General features: G+C 39.0%; 1 protein-coding gene across 5 annotated transcripts in view; it reads left to right on the top strand.

Annotated features, from left to right (window-relative positions):
- Positions 1-27,830, top strand: part of PCDH11X (protocadherin 11 X-linked) — a 514,007-nt gene that overhangs the window by 356,315 nt on the left and 129,862 nt on the right. For 4 of the 5 annotated variants that reach the window (XM_064462893.1, XM_064462890.1, XM_064462891.1 and 1 more), the window contains one exon: positions 14,907-15,105. The exons of the other annotated variant lie outside the window; for it this stretch is intronic. In XM_064462893.1, coding sequence (XP_064318963.1) covers positions 14,907-15,105 — 199 coding nt within the window. The remainder of the gene's footprint in view (positions 1-14,906; positions 15,106-27,830) is intronic. 5 annotated transcript variants of the gene reach the window in all.

Genomic DNA, 27,830 nt, shown 5'->3' on the forward strand with positions numbered 1-27,830 from the left:
GATTCTTTTTAAAATGATGATTTGTCCCTGGTATAAAGAAGGGTCCTGAAAGTGTTTAATTAGGCAACAACAAAAAGCACGGAATGAGCAAAGCTGATTCTGTAGATACCTGATGATCATACTGAGATATACTTGAAGCAGAGAAGCCTGTTGCTTCTAATAGTTTAAGTGCCTCGCACACCCACTGCATGCACTGAGTACAATAAAATGTTCTATCACACATTCTCTTCATCATACCCAATATATGATCCATACTCCTGCAATAATAGCAGGGATAATTAATTCTGGCTTAAGTATTTGGAAAACTATTAAATGCTGCAATTACAGGCTTTCTAAATGGCAGTATTTAGAAGCAAGAAGCTATTCTCTACGCGCACACACACACACACACACCCCCCCATATCTGAGTGCACTGAAAAACTTCAATTCAGCAACATAAAGAAAAAGCCCCTGCAGGAGTGCATCTTAATGTAGTATTAATTGGGTAAAGGAAGAACATAGCTCAGGAACACAGAGGGTGCATTTGGAACAGGACAAATAATCTGAAATACAAGTTTGATGAATTCCCTTCGCCTCTGTGCTGTGGTTGCTGCAGCACTTTTGTTTATATTGATCTGAACGGCATGGAAACTTGCTTTCATCTGTCATTTACATTCATTTTACCTCTTGCAATTGCCTCTGCCAGCTTACATGCTTGTTTTCTGGTGAATCTATTAATAAGATTTCCAGTACATCAAAAGAATTTCTTTTGTGCAAAGGTAGAATATAGTATGCCTAAGGTGTAGGAGGGTTCCTAGCTCCAATTTTACCTACTAAAAGTTATTAATGAGTTATGTGAGGTAAAAAAAACCTGAAAAGGATAATGCTAATTGCATGCTATAGATTTTTCTCCATTGCTTACTAATTTAGTTGGCGACTTGCAGAATGGAATATTTACACCGTAGCTTTCTTCTGATTGCAATATGCCTCCTGAATTGACAAAAATAGGACCAAAGGTCAAATTAATTAAAAACAGTAGGAGAAAGAACATAATTAATGCTGCAAGTTTATATTTACACGTTTTGCCTGAAAAATGTGTGAAGTGTATTTTGTTTTGTGCAAAGCACAGACACTGTATGCCAATGAAAATAAGAAAATACTAAGAAATATCTTAAAGAGTAGAATTAAATTGACATCTTTAGTCAGGAAAATTTTTGCATAACAGTGGTTTCAGGGTGAGCAACCAGGGCAGCTACCATGGGTATTCGATAGCGTAATTGATGGCGGAGGAATGCAGGTCTGTGTGCATGTACGTGAAGCTGTGTGTGCAAGACAATCATGCCCGTGGTATCTTCCTGCTGCCCGCATGCCTTATGCCAGCTCTGCTCACATCAATGTTATTACCTTTCCCCACACATGTTTTTTCCTGCTGGTTGATTTCAAAGGTCCTCCCAGGCTCTCAGATATCTGCAGCAATTTGCCTTCTCCTGAGCGATAAGAATACACAGGCCTACAGACCCAAAGCCTTGCATTTGTTCTTGCGTGACTGCATGTTACAAGGGATTTCTGCACAATCACGCCTTTCTGGATCAACTAGAGCAAGCCAGTTGCCTGTCCTGATCATCTCCTTGGGGTCAGAGTTGCAAAAGTATTGCAGTTTTGTAGGTTGCAAGTTTAGGCTGGCTTGTATGGAGAATAATATTTACCGCTGATTTAACTGAGCTTTACAGGAAATTTGAATAATCCTGAAGTAAAGATGGTAGCGGTATTAATCTTCTGCATGGCAGGTGAGGAAGTAGAGGTAGCCACTGAATGCACTTGGGTTGCTACAGGAGTGGCATTTACTGTGCCTTTGGCCTTCCCTCCCCAGTCCCTTTTATTTCTCAGCTCCTTGGGGCTCTTCTACTTGGGCATCTTTCCAAAGATGCGGGGACTCGGACTCAGGTTTATGCTGTTTATGAGAATGCAATAATGTTATTTTTGGCTTTATCCAGTAAATGGCTGGGACTAAGTTGCTCTTAAGCACAACATTGGTATGCTCAGTGCTGCTGGCAGAGGCACTTGGTGGTCTGCGCGGGCTACGCAGCCGGCAGTCCCGTGAGGAAGAGCTGGCCTTCATGGCTCACTTGAAAGTGCTCAGTCCTCACTTTGGCAGGCTTCTCTACCATTTCCCCTTGGTGCTTTATGTATTTTTGCATTAGTATCTTTCTCTTGATTCCTTGAGTTACTAAGGAATCAACTTCGCTTCTGTCTCAGTTTCTACTTACTGTGCGTGGCTTGAGTTCACCTGTTTTCTCACTCACCTCAGTAACTCTTTGTTGGGAAAGCAACCCAAGATCACAGGTCTGTGCTTTATAAAGCCAGGTCCCTGGTGACAGATGCCCGAACTTCGCAAATCTGGACTTTGACTTACAGCTTCCCTCCGCAGCTGCCCTGTCATTGTGATTTCAGAGCACAAATCCCGTGGTTGCAGGTCATGGCCGGGCTGGAATCAGGGCAGCTGCAGGCACCGGGGTCTGACTGCTGGCAGGTCGCTGGCTCCCGGCAGCACGCAGCAGCCCTCAGCTTACTTTGCGAGGGAGTGACTTTCCCCAGGCTTCAGCTGGAGTCCCTTGATTCCCCTTGCCCAGAGCTGCATGGTTTCTTTATGCAAACTAACGTATGCTGCATTAGTTCAGTAATTTGTATTGTATATTTTGCTCCGTGAAGAAAGATGAGTAAGTAATCTTAATAGTCCTAACGAATGGCTGCACTGAATATGGAAATAAGCTACAAAGATTTAAGGAACAGGGGAAGGGTAATGGCTTTATATTTTGCTTTACTCAAATTACACAAGTGGTGAATTCTGAAAGATAGTTCTATATTCTGATTATCTGAAAGGGCAGTTGCAGAGACAATGCGCTGTAGGAGTGAAGGATGGTATCGATGATACAATACAGCACTTCAATTTGTAAAATTTTTCCCATTTACAAATAGGTATTTCAGACATCCATTTAAGAATGCATTAGTAGCATGTGGCTCAACTCACTTCAGTAATTTTGGATATTTCATGTATTCTGTAAATAACAGCTAAAAACTTCATCACTATCACCCTGAGAGTCTAAGCTGTGAAAATAGTGATGCAAATGGGATATTTCTGACTTTAATAGAATAAAATGTAATAGTTTTCCCTAAACCAATTTGAAGAGAAAAATGGATATTTCAAATATTTTAAATAAAAACAAAGTATTGCAAGAGTGTTCACCGTGACATTTATCACATAGCATCTTTCCTATTTACAATAACAGAAGACTGAAACAAAGTAAAGAGTACCAGTCAAAAATTCCTTTATTTCAGTATATGGAATAATTTCTCATATTGAGAGTAACGATTTTATCTGGCAATTGGAAAGGCAATTTCAGGATATGTATTTTGACTCTGGAAGCTTTCTTGGATTCTTCTCAGTGGTACCTCTTCTGGTGAAAGTTCTCTTGATCCAGGGAAGATGGACTTGGACCACTGGCATCTGCTAAAGAGTATAATGCTGATAAACGTCACCATATTTAAACACTAGAATTTTACTTTGTACAAAGGAAATACAGCATGAACTGCATCACTGCTTGTAAATTTTGGCCTGCAGCTTTATTTTACACAGGTCAGCAGGTTTTCTTTTATTCTTTTGCCTCTTCCTTAACCATTTCACCTAAAGGTAGACTAATTATAATTGACATGGGAATGTACTTTCAGTAGGTGACCTCAGATGGCAAACGCACTGCACATTTAAAATTAAGAATGGGTAGTCTAGGTGGTTAAAGGATATTTGGTAAAGGCCAAAAAGATAAACATTGCAGGCAAAGACTGAAACAGATTGCAGAAAAGAGAATGCTTTGACTGCACTCTAAGTCAGTCTTGGGTTTCCTGAGAGCCCATTTTGGGTGAAAGGGTAACTTTTTGTTTAGTCTTTCTCTTCTCCAGAAAGAGCAAGATGCTGTCTTCTTTTTTGACAGCAGCATAAAACATATTAGTTTTATCCTTTCATTTTAAGTATCATCAGTTCCCATTCTAGCTAATCAAACACTTGATATCAAACATAGATTTGCTGCTGTAGCAGATTAAATGGTGTTATAACAAAGGTGTGCTCTCATAACATATGTAGTGAGATAGCGACATGCCAAAAGGCTGCCTTTCTACCCACTTTAAAAGGCCCCTCGCTTTAATTTTTTTTTTTTTAAATTTTTGTGTTGACTCTTCCTAGGGAGATACCACAGAAAACCTGCTTCTTTACGATGTCAGGGTGCAGCAAGGGCTGGCTGCTCCCTGGGGACAGGAGCAATAGGTGGTCTCCATGGCTTCTGAAGGCTACAGTGAATGATACCAAAATTGGTGGAAATGGAGTCTAGAAAACTTTGGATCCAAAAATTTGGGGCTTTTTACTCTACAAGAAATTGAGATCTGTCTGTCTTTCTTTCTCTTTATTCAGGAGGTACCTCAGCCTCTTCGATTTCTAAGCTTATACTGCAGCTTTGCTCTCTGCTATAATCTGTGTACCTTTTTTTTTAACCATAGCAAAATGAGTTCACATTCAGCAACTACATATGTGAACGTCAAACGTAAGCTTATTCCAAGTCTGTATTACACATGAACTGCTTGATAATCTTCCCACTCAAGTATCCTATCCACACCTGCAGGAAAAAGTTCTGTGGAGCCAAGATTTATTTTACAGGGTGAAATACAACTAAAGTGATACACAGCTACTTGTGCTAGAGTATTTGAGAATACTTCTTGAAAATGTTTTGCTAAAAGTATGTGTCTCTGTTTTTCTTCTGACTTCAGTACACTTTCAACCCAAAGAACCAAAATCGGATAAAAGTCCCTTTTTCTGGGAACCATTAATAAGAATAGATCCATTTATTGGTCAGAAATGATGAAGGCACATTTTCAAGCCTCTTTAAGTGAATGCTTGTGATGGCTTATGAAGTTATACACGTGTATTGCTTCAGAAAGATTTGACCTTTAAATGAAAAACTGAATAGAAAAAAATCACAAATGGAAATTAGATCAGGTTCTTGAGATTTCTTCCAGGTCTCTATAGCTCTAATAACTTCACCATGCTTGAATTTAATGGCATAGCCTTGACTGCTATGATGCAAAAGCAGGGGCTGGAGGTCACCGAGTAATTCACTGGAACAACATTTATTATACCTTACTATTTATCTGAGCTACAACTGAAATGTATAAATTAACAGAATGAAATTAGAGCTAGAGTGCTATGTACATTTATGAAAGTATAAATTCTGCTCTATTTCAGTATTTACACAAAAGAAATACTAGGTAGGCAATAGTGTTGCTTTTAAAAGAAATATTCATAACACCCAAACAACATTTCTGCTAAAAAGATTCCATGTTGTTGGACCAGCAGTCAGAAGTGATGCCAAATATTATCAAAATGTTTCTGTATTATTCTTTATTATTATGTTCTTATAACTTCAATAGGCTTTGCCTATCAGAAATCAAGCATTCCAGATAACACCACAGGTGACAACCTGGGAAGTGAAAAACATATTTAAAAAATAAAAATAAAAATTGAGACCTTCCTATTTCTCAACCTTAGCAACAGCACAGCCATAGTGCAACTTTCATTTGTAATTTTTATTTAATCACATGTCAAATTGAAGACTTACATGAATTAAACTTTAAAAAGCATGCTTTCAGCTATCATTTTTGCATCTAGTTAACATACAATAACTGCCTTTCGAAAGCTAAATAAAATGTTTGACATGCTTTAAATGTTATTTTCAGTTTTATTTGCTTTTTTATTTCAGCTCTTTGTTATTTCAAGAAGCTCAGAAAATACAATTTAATTGCTAAATGTTGCTGGGAAATGTTGTATGAGATACACTCTTTGGTACAACAAGGATTAGAGTCTGAAAACAAATACCCATTGAGGTTGTTAATCAGAAATTTGTGAAGTTCCAGATTTATAAGGTTTTTGTTACATGATGATTTGGATAATGAGTTTGTTCCATGACCTCTGTGCCGCAAGAGGATGATTGGAGTATCGGCTTAGCTTCTAGTTACTTCACTGAAAAATGGCTTCAGTGAAAATTTGCTTCTTAAAGCAGGTGGTGTTAAAAAACCTGTTGCTTACCCACATGAAAAAGGATTTCACAAAGTTATTCTTTTGTGGTAGCTAATAGCTGAAATATATGACATTTTCACTTATCAGTTAGGTGCAGTTTTACATGTCTGCAAGAAACGCCTGTAAGGGCGTGCAAGTATGATTTTAATGAGGCAGCCTGAGTGAGTGTGGTGGAGTTACAAGATAGCCTTGCAAGATTACTTCTCATCACTTGAGCCACCTCTTTGTGTGAGTGACTCCAACTACAGGATCTGACAATTTTAAGTGATTTCCACGTGAGCAGGTAAAGGGGCACCGTCTGTTACACTGTTTTGCTGTGTAGGTAGTAACTGTTTCATTGAAAAACTACGGATCTGTCTAGGATAGCCATCCATACTGAATTTGCATTTGTCTGGGCAGTCAACCAAGCTTTTACCTGCCTTTTTGAAATTAATAGGTTATGCTTCCTGAATTTAAATAAATTAATAAAGTGGGAGGAGTTATTTAAATCAATAAGTGAAAGGCTAAAACTATTCACATACCTTATACTACTATGGAACAGTTAAGTCATTAAGCACAGTGAGGAAAGGTAAAAGTATTTATCAAAGCTATGTCTTCTTTAGAAGGAAGCCAGATGCTGTATTTTCCATTAGTAATTAGTGCGGATGTAAGATACCAGTTATCAATGTTAATGATATTAAATCAGAAGGACTAGATAAATTTATAACAAGAACGTCAGAAGGATTAGATTGGATTTCTGCAATTTTAAGATGTGAAAATGTAATGTTTTGCCAATATTTTAATGGGTAAATATGGTAAACCGGGAAAACAGTAGGTCTGTTTGATTTGACAAACATATAAGAAATCAGAAGCTGAAAGGGATGCAATAAGTAAAGATAGGACAGTAACTGATACAGCTGAATTTGTTCAATAAAAAAAAGGGCTTGTTCAACAAGCTTGATCTGTATGAGATGACAATTAGGGCTAATAGTATTGGCAATAGTTGGGGTCATTACTTTTTCATGTGAGATGGCAAAAATACTGATTTTAATGTCCACTAAGCTTGGACAGATGAAATCAGGTGGATATTGTCACTCTGACACATACTACCTCTCCCCTCCCACCCCCCAACCCCACCTCCCCACCCCCTCCCTGTAGACAGGCCATTCATTTTGCTCTTTTGAAAAAAAACCAGTCCTGTGCAGGATTACTGCAGGCCATATTCAAGAAATTTTAAAAACTCCAGAAGGAAAATAGAGATCATTGCTGGTAAAAATTTAGAAGTTATTCTAATCTGAGTGAAAAATTGTAATGAACTATGTTATATATTTTGTCCATTACAAAGTGAGCAAGATAACATAGTAAGATCTTAGATTTAATGCTCTGAGCGGCAATGAATATGTGAAATACAGACTTATAAAATAATTGATAGAAATTCTTCGGGCCATAATAGCTATACTGTACACTACTAATAAAAATACTGCCTTTTCCCACTTGAATTTCAACACAAAGACATGTTTCCCAGTGGGTTTGTGGTTGGATCATTTAAGCTGTTTGTTTTTATGTTATTCTGAGAATTTTACATTGATAGTAGCTGGGTCCCGTGTGCCTCTATCAAAGCATATGGAACAAAAGCTTGTAGTTTTGGAACAAAAGGTGACAGTTCAGTATAAAAAGATTTGAGCTGGGAATTACAGTTTGATTAGGGATTTTCTTTAACAGCTGAGAAGTAGTGCTGGTCATAACTGAAGATAGTTGCTGTCTGGTTATTTAAGGCATGCATCTCATACCTTCCTGGCATTTGAAAGACATAAGCAACTGAGAAAATGAATATTAGTAGCAAAACTAGAGTTTAAAGGTAAAAAATACTTTTGACTACTTTGTTCACTAGCTGCTAGTAGTAGAAAAAACATTGAAGTAGTCCTATTCTTTTACTTTCATGTTGTGTTATAGCATCTCCTAAACAAGGGCTGTTTTCAATCAGAATTATCATCTAAATAATACAATTAATTCAACAGAAATTAAACAGCAATATTTCTTCTTTATTATATCCTTTTAAAAGGATATTAATTTGCTTCAGTGAATGAAGATAATAAGGTTAATAGTTTAATGTTCTTCAGTTGATATCTGCTGCTTTTTCTATTACCTTTTTTCAGTTTTTGATTATAAATTGGCTAACCCCTAGTGTATAATTCCAGAAATCATCCCTTCAGTGTATCCAAAGCTATTTACTTAGACTCATCTTTTATTATTCCCGCTGCCACAGTCTAATTATTGTAGTGAAAGATTGAACACAGAATAGTTTGGGGCTTTGATCAGTCTTCATATAAATTTCAATAATGAGAGTAAAAGGGTTGCGGTTTTCTGAGATAATTTGATCCCTCCAGACACACACTGCTATTACAAAATACACATCTTTTTTGGATGCCATACGAGACCTCTGACAGAATTTGTGTCTGGGTTCGTGACATCTCTGGAAGCAAAATTCTTTTTACATACCAATAAAGAGTAATTTAATATTCTTAAATATGTCAGAGAAACTATATACTATGTACATTTTTCCTTAAATTTTAACTTCATTTTCCCCTATCAGTCTAATTGGTTGTATTAGAAGTTCCTACATCAGCATTTTCAGAATCCACTAGGAATGCATAATGGGTTTGCTTGCATTTCTCTCTTTTTGAAAAAATATACTGTCAGTCAAATAAATAAAACAAACCATAATCCTTGTTATTCTATTACTATCTGTGCTAACTCCCTTTGGAGATAAATAGAAAAGCAGCTGGAGTCTGAGGAGATTTTGTAATCTTATAAATTGAAATTTAAATGCCTCAAGGAGGAAATTTCCAAAATAATTGTGACAGAAGATAAGTCCCAGCTTCTGGCAAAATTTTATTAGAATTACTTGTTCCAGATCATTGTCTGATGCCTGCATGAATTAAGAAAATGGCAGCACTGGCATGTAAAGAAATAGCTCGGGTTTTTTCGTCTTGATAAATTCTTCCAAAACTGCTCTGTCACCAGTGTTATCAGGTGTGACATCCTCAGGATCACTATCAAATTCAAAATCATGACCCTTTAGCTGATGCCACTTATTTTAAATTGTATTGGTTTTCTCTTTCTTACTAATAATATTTCAATTTATGTAACTAAATATTTAAAAATTTTTTACTGAATTTGAGAGTTAGTGAGATTTTTTATTTTGTTTGGGGTGTGGCTTTTGGGTTTTCTCACTGGGCTAGACAGTTAAAAGAAGACTTAATGACTTTCTGGTCTCCTTTACAGTCTCTGCTGAAGAACTTGTGTGTATTTTGACAACAAACCAGGAACAGAAATATTAATTCATTTAGACTTAGTGAATCCCAGTTGCACGTAATAGTAACCATTGCATTCCCAGCCATTTGAAAAAGCTAACACTGGTATTTAATGCTAAACCTTGAGCTAATAAGGTTTAAAGAATACTTCATTCTTAAGATCTGCTGGTAGCTCGGAGATGAGAAGATACAACATCTGCCACCGACCATCTGCTACCGACCTCCTAACCACAATGACAATGCCGACAAAGTGATATTTGGGGCACTAAAGCAAGCTTCTGGCCCACAGAACCTGGTCCTTACGGGTGACTTCAACTACCCAGACATCTGCTGGAAGAACAATACGGCAGCTCGCGTGTCATCCACCAAGTTCCTGGAATTCGCAGAGGACTGTTTCCTGATACAAATGTTAGCCGTGCCAACCAGGAATGCGGCACTGCTGGACTTGCTATTCACAAGCCGAGAAAGCCTGCTTCGTAATATCTCGGTTAGTGAGAGCCTTGGCTGCAGCGACCACAACATTGTGGAGTTCGGGATCCTGCTGAGCGTGCTGAAGGTCACCTCTAAGGCAAGGGTTCTGGATTTTAGAAGAGCAAACTTCAGCTCACTCAGGGCTCAGCTGGGAGGGATTTCATGGAAGACAAAGGAGCTCGTGAGTGCTGGGAGCTCTTCAAGAACTCTCTATGGGAAGTACAAAGCCAGTTTATCCCCTATAAAGGAAAGGGAAGTAAGCGGAGCAAGAGGCCCCCTTGGCTCAACCATGACCTCCTGGGTCTACTCAAATCCAAAAGGGAAGCATACCAGCGATGGAGAAGTGGAGGATTATCCGTCGAGAGCTACAAGGGCATTGCGAGAGCTTGCAGAGATGCAGTTAGAAAAGCAAAAGCCCAACTCAAACTGAAACTGGCTGTAGACGTGAAAAAAACCGAGGAAGGTTTCTTCAGGTACGTCAACCACAAGCAGAATAAGAAGGCAAACATAGGCCCACTGTTAAACGGAAAAGGAGAGCCAATCACCAACAATGCTGAAAAGGCAGAGGTCCTCAACACTGTCTTCACCTCTCTCTTTGCCAACACTGCCGGGTCCCAGGCTTTGGGAACGAAGTTGCCTTTGATCCAAACACCGACCCACCATCAGTGAAGGAAGAGTTAGTACATTAATTATTACAGGAGCTTGACCCCTACAAATCAATGGGCCCTGACGCCATCCACCCGAGGGTGTTGAGAGAGCTGGCTGACATCATTGTGAGGCCACATATCTCCCTAATCTTTGAGAAGTCATGGGGAATGGGGGATGTCCCAGAGGACTGGAGGAAGGCAAATGTTACCCCTATCCACAAGAAAGGCTCGAGGGAGGATCCGGGTAACTATAGGACCATCAACCTTACTTCAATCCCTAGGAAATTTATGGAACGAATCCTCCTGGGGGCATCACAAGTCAAACGAAGCACGTGATTGGGAAAAGCCAACATAGCTTCACTAAAGGCAGATCGTGCTTGACAAACCTGGTGGCCTTCTATGACAAAGTGACTTGCCTGGTTGACATGGGGAGTGGGGTAGACATTGTCTACCTGGAGTTCTCCAAGGCCTTTGATACGGTCCCCCCCCCAGTGTCCTCCTGGAGAAATTAATGTGTTATGGCCTAGAAAAGTGGTCTGTGCAGTGGGTGGGGAACTGGTTGGCAGACCGCACCTAAAGTGACGACCTGTCACAAGTGTGGCCCCCCAGGGATCGATATTGGGGGGCCCAATATTATTCAATATCTTTATAAGTGATCTCAATAATGGCATCAAGTGTAGCCTGATGAAGTTTGCTGGTGACACCAAGTTGAGTGGGGAAGTAGACACTCCAGAAGGGAGAGCTGCTCTGCAGGAAGACCTGGATAGGCTGGAAGAGTGGACCAGCAAGAACCTTATGAAGTTCAACAAGGACGAGTGTAAGGGCATGCACCTGGGCAAACATAATGCTGGAGTGCAGCACAGACTGGGATCCACCTGGCTGGAGAGCAGCTCTGTGGAAAGGGACCTGGGAGTCCTGGTGGGCAGAAAGCTCAACATGAGCGAACAGTGGCTGCTGCAGCCAAGAAGGCCAACAGGATGCTGGGCTGCATCAAAAAGGGCATCGCCAGCAGAGATAAAGAAGTCTCTATCCCACTCTACTCAGTGGTTGTCAGGCCACACCTGGAGTCCTGTGTACAGTTCTGGTCCCTGCTATACAAAAAGGATGTGGCCAGGCTGGAAGGGGTCCAGAGAAGGGCCACCAAGATGATCAAAGGACTGGGAAGCTGCCATACGAGGACAGGCTGGGAGAGCTGGGTTTCTTCAGCCTTGAGAAAAGGAGGCTCAGAGGGGATCTCATCACCAAGTACCAGTACTTAAGGGGCAGCTACAAAGAAGATGGAGACTCCCTTTTTACAAGGAGTCACATGGAGAGGACAAGGGGGATGGACACAAATTGCTCTTGGGGAGATTCCGATTGGACACGAGAGGGAAATTTTTCACATTGAGGACAGTCACCTTTGGAATAATCTCCCCAGGGAAGGGGTTGACTCGGCCACGTTGGACACTTTGAAGAGTCGTCTGGACAGGGTGCTGGGCCATCTTGTTTAGACTGTTTAGACTGTTTCTAGTCCTAGAAAGGTTGGACTAGATGATCCCTGAGGTCCCTTCCAACCTGGCATTCTGTGATTCTGTGAACATAACATGAGTACCAAACAGCACATGCAGAACACGAGACAGCATGAAAGCAATGTAAACCTCACAAAATATGCATAGTTTTTAAAAAGAATTTATGTAACAAAGGTTGTTTTTTTTCTTGGATACTGTGACTAGCAGACATTTGGTCATTTAAGACCAAAGAAACAGCATATTCCATTTCCACATGCCATCACTATACAACTGTTCAAGATTGGTGCAGTTTTGTAGGCAGGGAGTAAACCAGAAACTTTGCAGGAATATTTTTGCTGGGTCAAGTCCATAAAACTTTAGTTATTCAGATTTCCAAATAAGAGTTGACCGAGACTGCTGGTGTGAACAGGGCTCTGAGAAGCAACTGACAGTTAAGTAGTAGAATAGGCTAAGCCCTATCAGCAATTTCTGTGGATCCATCTGGTTTTTGGACTCTGCAGAGATACTGTATATCTCTACCTGTCTTTGGTGGGAAAAGAATCAGACAGCCGGTTGGAGGAGCAGGACCACTGTCCCAGCCAGCCTTCCAGAGAGCCCTGGGAGTAGCGACAGGCAGCCGACTAGAGAGTTAAGTAGTAAGATTTGTCTGGTGACACCAAAAATGCATTGGGGAGGGGTGGGGGTTGGGGTGTGAGGGAAGGTGGAGGGGCATGGGGGAGTGTTAGCTGTGAACTTTTCACAGTCTCAATTTTTTTCCAGTGTGCTGTAAGGCTTCTCCTGCAGTTACAGGAGGCCCCTTTCCATCCTCTGTGATTGAAGTAATTCTCTGAAAGGTTTTCAGAGCTCCTCAATTGATGTCTTGGCTTGATCTGTTCCAGTTTTTCTTAAAGATTTGCCTAATGAGGGGGAATCTAAATCTGCAAATTTGCTGAAGAGGAAAGCAGGATGAGAAGGCAGAGCGTACTTGATGATAAACAGACGAAATCATCTGGAAAAACAGAATGGCAGGAAGAATGAATGCAAAGTACCACACTTGGGCTCCAGCAATCAATGGCAATAACCAGAAAGGGGATAGCTAGAAAAAGATCATTAGAAAAGGAGCTGGGCATTATGGTGGTTGGCAAGGAAAATGCGTTACGCTGCCATGAAAAAGACAAAGCAGTAGTGGAGCCTGCAGGAGACGTGAAATGATCCTTCTGCTCTACTCCATGCTTTAAAGCTCTTAGATGAAGCTGCATAATGAGTTTTGAGCAGCGCACAGAGAAGCGTGTGTGAGCACGTATGCAGGGGGGAGCAGTAAGAGATATCAGAAGGTACACAACAGATTGAAATAATAAGGTCTGTTTATTCTGAAGTAGGCTAAAGTGCCGAATGCCAGAAAGATGAGTGGGAATAACCAGACCATGATGGATGGGACTGAAGAAGTGATTTATTTTGTAACAAGAAAGAGGCATGTTAGAAATTAGGAGAAAACCTCTCCATTAGCAATAGTGAAGCACTAGAACAGATTATCTGGGAAAGCCGTGAATTTCTCACAGGTAGCTTTTAAGAAGAGTTTTCAGTCACATCTGTCAGGACTTGCATAGGTCAAATTGGTCTTGCCATTTTCTTGGCTGTACCACACTGTAGAGCAGCTGTCTGTGGGCATATGTAGTAACGTCACAGTGATAAGAGATTTTGGAAAAAGAGGAACTTAACTTTTTAGCAAAAACTTTATATAACTGGAAGGGTTCACCACCATCACCTATAGGAACCAAATATCTAGGGACCTCTAACAACATCTACTGTCTTATAAACAAGGTGTATACGTTTTTTTGCGTAAATGCATCCAGCATTATTAATCCCAACAGTTCTGGAACTGGAAAGTTTTGCATTGCTTTTCAAATAGAATTTTGAGTAACATCAAGCTAAGAACATTTTAAATTGTTTGGGATTTTATTTTATTTTATTTTATTTTATTTTATTTTATTTTATTTTATTTTATTTTATTTTATTTTATTTTATTTTATTTTATTTTATTTTTAAAAAAACTTTATGTTTCACCTTTCCAAGACACATGGAAATAAGGAGGAGGGCTGCTTATTTCTTCATATTTTCTTTTAATACTGTGACAGACTTAAATTTCAGTTACTCAACTCCTACATCAGGCAGAGTCACTTAGGTAATGAAAATGATTTTCTTAGGACTGATGCATCAAGTGCTTCATTCACTTGGCCCTTCCTTCAGTAACTGTGCTGTGATGCTCTCCTTCAGCCCTCTGTTTCCCAGCTTCCAGCTTTTTACTGTTAAGATACAGGTCTGTGGTATAACAGAAATCAAAGGGGTCATAATGAAATATCTGAAGGAGAGTAGTGGAATCTACTTTTAATTCATTAGTTTAATGGATGTGGAAAATCTGTTAGAATTGTTTTCTATACATAAGGCTTGTTATTGTTTGTTCTTTCTCTGCCTTAGAAGAATCCAACATTAGAATTATGTCCCATTTTTAGGCCCAGAAGTGTGGAACAGCTTTTAATGGGAAAGAAAATGTTATTTGAAAACTAGAAAACTGAGCAGTTAAATAAATTGAGCCTCAAAAAGTGATTGAAATCTCCCAGTCAATATACAAAAGGCATCCGAAGACTTGTGAAGTCTGACGGAATCTCTTTAGTTTGAGGTGTCTTTCATTTTGCATCAGGGCTAACATTTTTTAAAAAATAGAAGAAAGCAGTGCTGTCAGGTGAAGCGGGCTTGAAAGCAGGCTGCCTGTTCATGAAAGCCTGAAATTGTGCACAACTCCAGATAATGCGTCTTCAGCAGATAACTGAAATAATACATTTCCTAAATTGGTTGCATTAAGCAATTACTGATACTGTGGTGGAAACCATATAATTTTCTTCCTTCCTTGTAGCCTCAGCGCCGTGTCACGTTTCACCTACCAGATGGCTCCCAGGAAAGCTGCAGTGACAGTGGGCTTGGAGACCATGAACCCACAAGCGGTGCTAGCACATCGCACCCCCTGCCCCTCGGCTTCCCCCAGGAAGAGTACTATGAGCAAGCTTCACCCAACAGCCGGACGGAAGGAGATGGCAACTCAGACCCGGAGTCCAGTAAGTGATGAACTCTGGTCATCTTACTTGTTAAATCATTTGGGTATCAAAAGTGGTCTTCTTTTTCAGGCAACTGTTGGAACTGAACATTGATTTTAATGTGGTTAAAGAAACCCTATATTTCTAAAAATGCGAAGTCTGACCATTGGAAGTAAAACACTCTTGAGCTGTAAAGAGTTTATGCATTACCTGGTATTTTTATAGATCTGCTGTGCTATGTGCAGAGGAGCTTTCTGAAGAGGTTAACGCTGTTGCCCTTACAGTCATAAATACTGCTCTGAGGGAGTTTACGCTTTTTAATGTGTCTCCCTACCCAACGCTGCTGTGCATTGGAGTTTGTTTTAACAAACTTCTGGATGGTGAGTAGGTCTGCGAAGACACTGCAGCCTCCAGAAGTAAGGGTTTCTTGATTTGTCTTTTGCGAGTAACTATGGTATGTAGTAATCGTCTCAAAAGAGTTTGTCATCTTCTACTGTTACCACTGGCTTCTTAGGATATTGAAAACAGTTAGGCAAAATCAAGATGAGCTCAAGACCACGCTAGAGCTATGGATACTGACCTTGCTTTCTCTGCCATGAAGTGATAGCCTGTTAGAGACTCCACTGCACTTTAGTTAACTGTTAATTGTCCAGGGGCTCTTTATCTGGATTAAATTGAACCATGCCATTGATAAAGAGACACCTGAATGTGTGTAAGCCTCTAAGGCCTTGTTAGTAGCCTCATAAGTGATTTGAAAATACATCTGTTCTGGGCAAAACTTGGCCCAAAAGGTGTACTTCAGCTGCTTTACTGTATCATGACAAATGAATTAGAAAGTCCTATGCACCTGAAATAGCTCTGTGAGAAGGTAGTTACATCTCTGCACTGGCAAATACAGTATCCAGCAGAGAGCATTACCTCCAGCTCCGAGCTGGCTCTGACAAATTCAGCCTGGCTCTCGGAAATCACGCTGCTGCCTCTGCATTGTGCTGCCCAAGACTGGAGTCTGAGGGGCTTGTCTGCATGGATGAGGAGCGTTCCCTCTTTTTCTTTTAGTTCATAAACTATTAACTAGGGATCATCAGTTTCAGACCCTAAAATTTGTAAAGTTGTATGGTTCCTGAAATAATGCCAGAATGTTTTATCTGAGCTGGTAGACAGCTGACAAGAACCATCAGAGGTTTTGGACATTGTGTTGAAAACAGTGTTTTTGTTTGTGTTTATACACTTGAGGCTTTAGTATACCCTTAAGAATATTCTAGGCAGTCAAACTGAATTCCTCACAGAATGAGGTTCTAAGGGGTACAAATATACCCCCAAAGAAAGAAAATATCAAATTATATATTGGGTTTGCTGCTTTTGCTATGCGTACTCATGTTTTGAACTTGCTTTCCAACTCTTTTTCATTGTAACTCTGATATGCTTTACTACAGTGAGCATGATGTACATGAGATCAGTATTTGGGTCCTTTCATGCAGAGAGCGTGGGACAGGACCTGGCATATGAGGAGTTGTTAGAACAGGCATGTGGATCCTGTCTTGCCGTTTACAAAGAGGCTCAGGTTTTGGATTTACCAGTGCTTTTTGAGCCTAGTTTTTGCAATTTCAGAAGAAATATGTGTCATGACTCTTCTAGAATGTTGCCCTAAATGTAATACAGCTTTGACATCTGAATATCATTGACACATATCACTGTGTGGAGACTAAGCAGGCATCCGATGTCTTTTCAAGTTTGAAGTGAAGAACATTTAATCACCTGTCTAATTACCTGACAGTTCAGTTTTAAACTTGAAATCACAGTTTAATTAGCATTTTTGTTATGTGAAGATTTTTTGCCCTTCTAACTGATCTTATTGAAACAGTTCAAATGACACAATATAGCGTGATGCTGACAGTGAGGAAAGTGTAGTTTGCAGTCCTTTTTTAGCGTTTCATGGTATATTAATGGTAGCATCCAGCAGCACAAAAAAAAAAAGCAGATACAAATAGATGTGTTGTGTGTTCTCACACGTCTAAGTAAAAAAGAAAGGGAAGACCCACAGCATATTTTTATTTAGGATAGTGCTGCAAAGTGACTTGCTGTAGGTAAGAGTAAGCAAAATATCTTGTGTGCTGATGTATGAATGTGTTTAGCCTGAGGTTCATTTCGTTCACTTGTGCATGCATGATACTTCCATTCAATAGTGAAATAGTGAAAACTGTTCTGAACTGATAGTTTTCTCTACAAACATTCTGCTATATTTTTGATTCTTGGGGTTTTTTTTCATCTAATTTGAAGTGGCATGATATATTTGAAGTATTTTTCATCTTGTTTCATGGACCGAAATGTTGTTACTCTGAAAAGAGAAAGGAATAAATGGTCAGATAATCTGAGTAGAATTCATACAACAAAGCATGGCCTTCATTCTGTCTCAAGATCTTTAATATCTGACCTGTCTTAATCTGAAACATTGTCTAAAACATTAAGCCTGATTAATCATCTGATGGTGATTTAGTTCAACTTTGCCTAGCAAGGAGACAGAGAGCTGGGATGAAACAACTTCAGTAATGTCTAGAGCCTACTGAGATGTTAACTGGCTTATGAAAGCTGATGACAGATGCCACATCACACAGGGATGTATTAAAAAATGTTTTCTCCCTCTTGTTTTTCCTGAGTACAGATCTTAGGTTTTGTTTCACTAATATTGGAAATTATTGTATTTTGGAAACTCTCTGTTTATTAGGAATAGCAAAGCCTTTATTTCAAAACACTGAAGAAGATGAGCATAGCTTAAAATAACAAAAGCTGAGAGATATTGGTGAGAGGAATCCTTACAAATTCACATCCAATTGAGGACTGAAGCAAGGGGGAAAGAATAACTGTAAGAACATAGTGGTTAGAAAACTATAAGCAATTTAGATGTACACCTCTAAAATTAATTGACTGTACTAATTAAAATTAGAAATAGGCTATTTAAAATGATTTGTCTTCTCTTACTTTAGTTGCCTCTTCAAAAAAGCATCATGTGCAGTGTAGTAGACGCGTCACAAGGAAGAGATACCTATAAACTCACACTAAGTAAACAGTAATGTAAAAATGCATGTAGATTTGTCAAAAACGTTATCCTTAAGTAACAGCACTAATGTATGCGTATTCATATTTTCTGCTCATAAGTCGCTCAAACTAATAAGGATGCTCCAATGGCTCCCTACGCTGAGGATTTTAACCACACCACCCCACCTTTTTTTCCCCTTTTCTTTTTCCCCCCCTGTATTATGTTTGAATACAAAACACCCTACAAACATAGACAAAAAGTAACAAATTCTCTTTTGGTAAACTTCCACAGCAAACTGTCTCTCAATGGTGCCCACTTAGTGGCTGTAAGCAGTGATGTTGACCGAAGGGGTTGAAAGGTGCACATCAACCCTGGTTGTACTTGGTTATTTAATATATGTGTAACGTATTACTGACAGATTTTCATGCTTCACCTGTTTTTATAGCATTATCAAAACAATCTGACTCTTTTTTTTTTTTTTCCCTCTAGGGAATAAAATTATTTTTCTTACTTTCATTTGGAGAAGATTAAATATGCCCAGTCTAGCTAAGAACGTGGGCAGAGTAAGAAGAATATGATTGCAGCTTTGGGGGGAGGAAGCCAGAAAACCTGAAAGTAATATGCAATTAAATAATTGTAATTATTTTGTATAGACAAAATGGAAGTATAAACAAAGATAGCTGAAGATTAAAGGACTAGTTAATGAGGCAAATCACACTGAGATTTCAGGGTTTTGAATAGGAGGAAACTGGGATCTTAAGGAGAGGGCATCTCCATAATGATATTTAATATGAATTAGCCACTAATGAATAATCCAAGAAAGTTGTCTTGAAAATCAGGAAGTGGAGCCCTAAGGAAAGGATGGCCAAAAGGCAAGCCGATGTGTACGGTAACTTCACAGCCACTTCAAGCCAGCGTTGCCAGAGGTGGCTATGGCTGCTTGTTTATTCTCTCCCAGTTGCACCTTCTCTTGTGGCAGCACAAGCATTTGTAGAGCTTCTTGGGTGGTCAGGATAGAAGAATTCATCTGGCTTCAACCTGATCTGGGTGGGGAGAAAGTTACATGAGGCACTACTTGAGGACAGCAAACGAGTGAATGAGTGGCTGGGCAAAGCTTAGGCTGGCTTTAAGTGATCATCAGACTTCAAGAGTATTAGGACTGTAATCTATGGTATTTAACGACATAAGAAGGAGGTTTGCAGCAAGGATGACATCTGTTCATGATTAAAGATAGCATATATTTCTTCCCCAAAATTAAAAGAACAGTTTCACCTTGCCTTAATTTTTGATAAGGCTGATGTTGATGGGAGCAAAGACAGGCTGATGAAGAATGATGATAATGGAACTAAAAGTCAGATCAGGTTCAGTGCATTCATGTGGAGGAGAGGAGATAATCTTCCTCCCAGGATATCAAAACTGATAGTATTTTCCTTATTTTTCTGTAACTCTAAGAGATAAGGTGTCAAGAAAAAAAAGGCTTTGCTACTGGAAAACATTTACAAGAAAGAAACTATAAGATATATGTAAACAGAAAACAATAAATGGTATGATAAGTTTTCCAAGAATAGTACTAGTTTATCTGGATCATCTCACTTCAATGACTTGTATTTTTAAACTTGGGGAGTGGGGTATATGTATAGCTAGTCTATATAGATTTAAGAACTGGTAACTATTATTATGACATTAAGGTGGAGCACTATTAAATAAGAAGGAAAAGGCACAACAGAAGAATGGAAAAAATCTCCATCATTATATTTATTAATGAGTTTGGCATTAAAAAGCAGGAATGCGTCAATGAAATATTTTGCTGTCTCAGAGCCTGAAAATAGAGAGGAGGAGGTGTGTAAGACACAAGAATTGGATTTTGCTAAGGATTTGGAGTAATAGCAGTGGGATGAAATCTAATAGTTGAGAGTATTTCTCAAAGGAATGGGTGTATGTAACCAGTATATAAATCAGCAGCTGAAAATAACATCAAGAAAAAATCAACTGAGTATTACAAAGATAAACTATAAATCACCAGTACCTAACATGATTGTGAAAAAATCCTGGGCTACCCCTCATGCAGAGGAAAAAAGAAAGAAAAATGAAAAACCCAAGGCATTGATAATACCACAACGGGAATATTATGAGTAGAGCTGGCTTCCCACATTTTACGAAAGGTGAACTCACTTGAGAAACAGGTGTAAAGAAATATTATTAATAAAAAGGGAATGGAATGCCTATATGCAGAAAAAGCACTTAATATGGGCTTGTTTAAACTGCAAATTAAAGGCTGGCTGGGGATTAAGACTGCTCACAAGTAATAGCAGAGAATGGGCGTAGAGAGATATTGGTGGCCAAAATGAAGCACTGGGTTGCTTCACAGGTGCTGTCTGTAAACCAGCCGTGGCCAGAAATCTGGGGATTGCAAATAAGATCAGTGAGGAAGTATAGAAGGAGGGAATGAGAATGCTAACTGGTTTTAAAAAGAAGTTTGATAAATTTATGAGAGGGCAAATAAATTGTCCTCTGTAATAGCAGCAAATCTGTTCTGTGATTTAAGAGGTCCCTTTTCTGTGTTTGTAATATAAAAGCTGTCAGCGACTGCGTTTGCCGAATCTCAGTTCTGCATTAGCCCTTGCCTTCGACTTCCAGCACCAGGCTGGACACGGGGCCGGTGCACGTGCTGCATTAGCCGGCCGGGGAGCTTTGCCCTGCTGCCGCCGACCGCCCACGCTGACGGGGAGCCGTGCTGGCAGGCCGTCCTTGCACAAGCACTGTGGGAAGTTTACCTTAATGACAGCTCACAGGGTCCTGTAAATCTCATTGATGTCATTGTGAAGAAGAAAGGGTCAGCACTGCACACTGACGGCAGGCAGCTGAAGGTAGGGAGCTTGTTCTCCCTGGGGAAAACAGCTACATTTTTTGCCATGCTGACTTGTCCGATAATCAGAAACTCTGTGGTTGCTGAAATATACTCTTTAAACATCATCAGTAAGACTGCTCGGGCAGCTGGACTTCAGACCTCATGCTGGGGCACGAGAAAAAATAAAACTACAAAGTTTTAAGTATCTTGTTCCCTGTCCGAAAACTGGGGCTAGGAGTGATTGCCAGCAGATATGATTTTTTTTTAACAGTGTTTTCTTTTTTTTTTTTTTTTTTTTTGTTCTTTTCTTGTGTGCTTTTAGTTCCACAACAAGGTTGAAAAGTAACAGTAATTTAATTCTGGTTTTGCTGAGTTATAAACACACTATAGTGCTTAGATCTAATTTGAGTAAAAAATAAAGACACTGTCATTAGTTAAAGATAATAAATCTTGGGCTAAAACACATCCCAGTCTACCACATCTGCCCATTGGGTCCTTTTACTTCTACTGTATTGGGTTTTTCTATCCCCATGGCTGAACACTAATAATTAATTCAGAAAGCGCTGAGGTAATTAATCTTTCTGAGGCAATAGAGTTTGATTGATCTTCTACCTTTAATCAAATTAGCTTGTATGTAGGTGGGGGAATGTAATGGCTGAGTATGGTACTGTACCACTTGGTGCAGTGCCAACCTTTCTGATGACCTCCTGAGAGCATGCCCATGAATCACATATATATAAACCACCACAGCAATCATTAAGTGGCTGTTTGATTTAAAAGATGGGGAACTGGCAGAGATCAAAATCAGGATGTGCTCAGTGTTCACATTTTAAAGTATGTCTTCTTTAGAAGTGCAACTTTATATCTGTACGGCGTATGTTTGAGGGCATCAAATGTCACAGGGCTGAAAACTGGATTTTCCAGATGTTTTAGCTATCTGTTTCTAAAATAAAATAACTGTCTAGTCATAAGCACATACAGTGAAGCAAGCCAACAGAAACTCCTATAAAACAAAACATTATGATGGTCTTGACTTGTTGATGACTGGAGATTGGAGAGCAGGGAAGAGGTCAGATTGGAGAGATGAATTCACAGTGACACCGATGAGTGGCTTTTGCTAGCAGATTTTTACTTGTACCTGAGAGGATACAGATTGCATATTCAGAAATAATTCCATGATTGGGTAATTTGATCCCTGAGTGCCTGCTTTAAGAGTTATTAAAGCAGCTGACACAAAGAGGAAAAAAATGGACAAAGCAAATAAAATGAAAAAATGTAAAAGCAAAAAGATTGTACCACTTGGACCCTGTTGGTCAAACACAGCATTGTCAACACAGACTCTGGCCTGGAAAATCTTATACTTTCTGTGAATAAGGACCACTCTATAAATTCTTCTAAAAGTAAATTTTAGCTATATTATTGTTGATATCAGAATATAATGCCTTGATGCACATTTTCTACTGTTCAAAGAAAAGTAAGGTAAAAGCAAGTTTTTCGAGATGTGCCGTGTTCTTTCATGCAAAATCGATGGGGATTGATGAGGAAAATCAATGGGGAAAATCTGTTGGATTTTTCTAGACTACATACTGGCATGAAGCAATTCAGGCAACAATAATGTGTTTGTGAATACCATCTAATGTTATTCTTGACTGAGGTTTATAATAGAAGTTACTCTGCATAAGAAGATTAGAAAGAATAGCTCCACCTTGCAGTTTAGAAATCAGTAATTTTTTGTGAAATAATAAGGAAGGCTTTAAAGTGTTTGTTTTGGTTTTTTTTAATAATAAATGAGATCTGACATCTATAAACAGTGATTTAGTGGCAGATGGTCTGTGATATATATTTATGTTATCACTTAAGCTGACTTGGTAATGGATAATCCTATTTTTTTCTGTTAGAGGTTTATGAAAGTTTTAAAAATATTTCACTATAGCAAGCAGCCTGGTGGGGCAGAGGTGGATAGACAACAAATTTCTTCCCTCTACTTTTTCAAACTCCTTTTAGATCTGACTAGAGCTGTTATATTTGCAGTAAATAGAGGCCCTGAAGTTTGGCTGGATAAATGGAATCTAATTTGGAACACCCTGTATCCAGGAGTGTATTAGGGCTTTGATGGTTACGATAGCTTGAAAAGTCACAAAGGGCGCAGATTAAAACGGAAAGTTTATCTGGAGGATATGAAAGCTGAAGTCATTGATAGAGTTCCCTTCTGGTGACAGCTTTGAAGACGAGTGTATCCTACATATCTTAAATCTAGCTATGGGTGAGATAGAAGTTTATCACGGTGAAGCAGACCTCTGCGAGCAAAGCAGTCCCTTATCTTGTCCACCGGGTTTGCAAATGACAAGTGTGAAGACCAGGCACAAGTGCCAGGCGGCAGCGGGAGTCTGGGGCAGCAAAGTCACCGTGCTCCAGCAAGGCTTCTGTTGGAGGGAAGCGGTGGCCCCCTCTTGACAATAAGCCTTTCTTTGCTTCTAATTTTTATTAGCCACCCACACAGTAAAAGTTCATACGACGTTTGTGTTTCTATTACTTATGAGCTGCAAAGGGATTAATTTTATGTCCTTCTTCTGTCTGTCTTATTTTGTCCCAAACTTTCACTTCTTTCTTATCTTTAAGAACAGGAAAATACAGATGCTACAATTTGTTTTGTTTTCTTTTTTTTCCAAGTCAAGCTAATCAGTGGCACCAGGAGGAGCTTTTAGCTAGTTGAAATATTAAGTTGTTTGTTAGCATCTAATTTATGTGTTAAAAATAGAAATATAGAAAAAAACCCCACCCATTTTTATTATTATTTTATATAATTTAAGCCATGTGAAAAATTACATTATTATAATGTCACTTGAAGCATCATAATTTATTACTTGATTTCACTGTGATTAATGAAAAATATATTAGGAAATATATTTAATATCTGTCTGTAGGTATCAGTCTGTATTTGAAATTAAATGGAAGAATTGTATTTCTTGAACAAAGAAGATTCCCACTTAAAGTCACAGCATTTCCTGAGTCATAACTGATCAACTCGATAAATCTAGCGATTGTTGTCCTAATTTGTGTAGAGATGTGGGCATCCCTTAAACTGATGTTTGCCTTTTAACTGGACTTTTGCTAGGGAAATGGGATCCGATCTTCAAGTATGCATTAGGAACAACTAGAATTTTTGTTCCAAAAAGCTTGGGTAGGTCCATATATTCCTGAATAAGGGAGGTATTTTTGCCTTTACGTTTCAAATATCTTTTAGTCTTCTGGAAAAGCAGCACAGTTTTAATAAACTGCTGCTTCTGTGGTTTTTGAGGTTGTATAATCTGCATTGTAATCCTTTTATTTTCTGGCTACTTTTCAAACCTCAACTTTGCTGCGGTAAGGTCAAGGGAAGGCGCGGAAACCCTTGTGCAGGCTCTGCATCAGGGGAACGCAGGACTAGCATCCTTGGTACGTGCTGTTGATCACCTAGTGTAACACCAGTTTTTCTTGAAATCCAATGGACAGTGACATTATATACACATTCTGAGAAATAAAATACATTTCTCTGGGTTGAGCTGGAGGGACCTAGGCAAAATATTTATGATGATACTTTCAAATTTATATTACATCAAAGGTTAAGATTCTCACCTTTGTGTTTAATACCAATAAATAATGTTGCTGCTTTCTAGTTAGTGGCAGGGTTTTGTATGGGTTGTGTTTTATTCAGAATGCTGTGTGACTCAGTACTTTTGTTAAGAAACCAAGTGACATTCTAATTGTTCATAAATGTTTTCAGAGTTAACTCTGACTCTCTACGTTGCTGATTTCAGCAGTGCCAGAAGCTCCTGTCTCAGGTATCCCTTTTATAATTCTCATCCTGCTCTTACACACTATCTTGGTAATTTGTTCATATCCATTCCCATGTTTCAGTCTGAATTAGATTGTAAACTCCCTCAATTACCAGCAGAAATTTTGCTATTTATTTGTGGGGCTCTGAGCACAATGTGGCTGTTACGCTCATTTTATGCTTCCAGTACAACTGCAGTAAAAATGTTCACTAATACTTGTCTAACAGAAGTGGAGTGCATCTATACAGACAACATATGCTGTACTAGCAGAGCTTCTAAGGGCATATTAGGTCTTTTTGTTTTCATTTCATCCTGTAAAAATAGTTAGCTTGTCTTTTATTGGATTCGCAAAGTTCAATCACACTGTTAATGATGATGTGAATTGGGCAACTCATCACGTTGTGAAAAGGCAGGCGCCATGCGTGGATGAGGAGATGTGCTAATGCTGCTGGGCAGTACTGTGGTGGGCCAGCGTCGTGCTGTTTTAATTTGCAGAGTCACCCAACTGCCAGATCATCTATTTCACAGAGCTTCTTGCAACAACAAGTTAGTTTTACCTTATGGTATAAGGTGTCTGGCAAATATTCACCTGCATCCGTGTGTGATAATAACACTGTTTTGCTGATTGTATTTAACAAACGCTTTTATGTTCCTCAGATTTGTGTCACTTCTGTCAGGGCGAGCAACACTGTCACATCCTGAATAGCTTGGCTTAGGTGGGATAATAGGGTGGGATGGTGAGGTGGAACAGTGGGTAACAGCCTCTTCCCTTTATCGTGCTTTGAAAAAACCATTGCTTTCTGCCATGCCTTGCTGCCAAGCAGCACAGTTGCAATGCTTGTCCCTGCAATGCTCAGAGCTCTACTTCAAACTTTGTTGTGACAAATTAAAATTCTCTCTAATTAAAATAGGAAGCAACAACTGATCCAGCTAAAATGCTGTTTGCAGGATAAGGACATGGCTAGCTGATTATGTATGGTCTACCATACTTAAATTCCTCTCATCCAAAATAACTGTTTCTTTGAAATATCAGGAAGAACAATGACACTATTTCAATAGCTGTTCTTTTATCTGTTTATCTTAACTGATGTTCCAAAACCAGTGTCCCAGAGATATGTCCTCTATAGGATGAGATGTTATGAAGTCTAGCCCTCACCTAATACTTTAAAAGAAAGCAAGCATTTCTCTACCCAGAAAGGGTCTACTCATGTCACATAATCATACACCAAAGAACTGTTTAGAGAAAGACAGACCACCTCTGCCTCTCCTTCTCAGGAGCAGGACATATAAAGAAAAACAGTGGCAATAATTGGAAATAGGAATGGTGAGAGAAAGCGCTTTGAAACTATAAAGGCAAAAATTGTTTTTATCTTATTACAACGGATATTAAAGCTTTTCTCTGTACACATGCTCATTTTTTCACTGGGCGTCAAATATCACTGTTTACAGATTCTGCTGGGGCAGAGCTCTCATACATCTGTCTCTAAAATTATCTCCTTATTTCTCTTTTTTGCAAAGATCACAAGAATATCTTTCCATCGGCCCATTATCAGCCAGCATTACTCTGACCTGCTCCAATACTCGAACCGTAATCACGGCATTGTGAAAAAGAAGCGTGCCAGCGAAGAGCTATAAATAAAACGGGGCCTTTATCTTTCATTGCCATGTCCTGTGAATGGAATGGCATTTGATTATGTCTGTACGTGGGGTCTCAGTTGTCATGTGATAATTAGGAGTTTACATGATTGAAGTATAGGTCATCTGTTTTGTAAAGAATATTAACAGCTACATAATCAGCTTGGATATTAAAGTATACAGCTTTTCATTTAAGGGTTCATAATTACAAGATGTTTAGCTTCTGGGGAAAGAATAAGGTACTTTCTCCGCAACTTTATATTTTCTTGTCTACACCTGCTAATCTGCAGAAGGATTTCAAAAGTGCATTGCTGTGAATTATTCTGGAGTCAGAAAAGGACAATTATTTTTTTTTCTCTTCCCCCTGAATTCTTCTGATTTTCTGATAACAGCATCGCTCTCTCTGTGGAGGGAGTTTGTGTCTGGATCATTGTGTGACTCCTGGCCCTTAATTTGTGTCAGAATGCAGCAGATTGCCAAGTAATGTGTCACAGCTTCAGAAATGTTTCTCCCTCTGTCATCATATAACTGGCACAATAGAAGAAAGCAACAAGGAAAGAGCCGTGACATTACTAGGACTTCCTTTGCTACTGATATCAGCTAATATTATAGTTAGTAGGGCTCTCACATTAACACTTAACTGCTCGATAAACCTAATGAGTACGCTAGGTTTATCTGAAACCGCCTGCCTCTGTAACAAGAAAGCTGACTCACTAAATCTTAGTGCAGTAGATTTTCTGTCTTTGAGCTAAGACAAGGCGCTCACAGTGAGGCCTTTACAGAGCATTTCCTAGGAGTGTTTGTTTCTAGCAAAGCCCGTGCTGTGACAGGCGTCTTGTAATCAGAGCTCTTTGCACAGAGCCCCAGCAGTTGAAAGCAAAGAGCGAAAAAGAGGGATTCACATCACATGATTAAAATTGCCAAGGAGACCACTGTCCACATCGTGATAATTCAGTGCACTGACATAAGAATTAAACACTTTGATAGACAATACTGCTACAAACCCCAAGAGAGGCAAGATATTTGGGAGCAGGGAAAAGAAGAAAATGCCTTGACCTTATTCTAGCTCCTGGGTTAGGGCTGAATTGTTATAAGGATTACAAAACTTAAGATATTAATATAGCCACTAAAGAGGTCTTAATAAAATCTCTTTCATTATGCTTTTTTATAAATACTGTCTTTTAGGCTTTGTTTTTCCTTTGAAACATACTTACAAAGAAACATGGTTCTGCTTTGTACATTCATCATTAACCTCTGCTATCAACTTTGTATTTCTAATCTAATGAGTTCAAGAGAAATTATAATACAAGTAAACAGATGTTTTCTACTTTGTATAACACCTATTCTTGCTGAGTAAGGAGAAAAGATGATCTATGTAGAGGGACATTAATATTTCTTGTTAAAACATGCTTCG

The sequence above is a fragment of the Phalacrocorax carbo genome, chromosome 11 (assembly GCF_963921805.1).
Source record: "Phalacrocorax carbo chromosome 11, bPhaCar2.1, whole genome shotgun sequence".
In the NCBI taxonomy this organism is placed as follows: domain Eukaryota; kingdom Metazoa; phylum Chordata; class Aves; order Suliformes; family Phalacrocoracidae; genus Phalacrocorax; species Phalacrocorax carbo.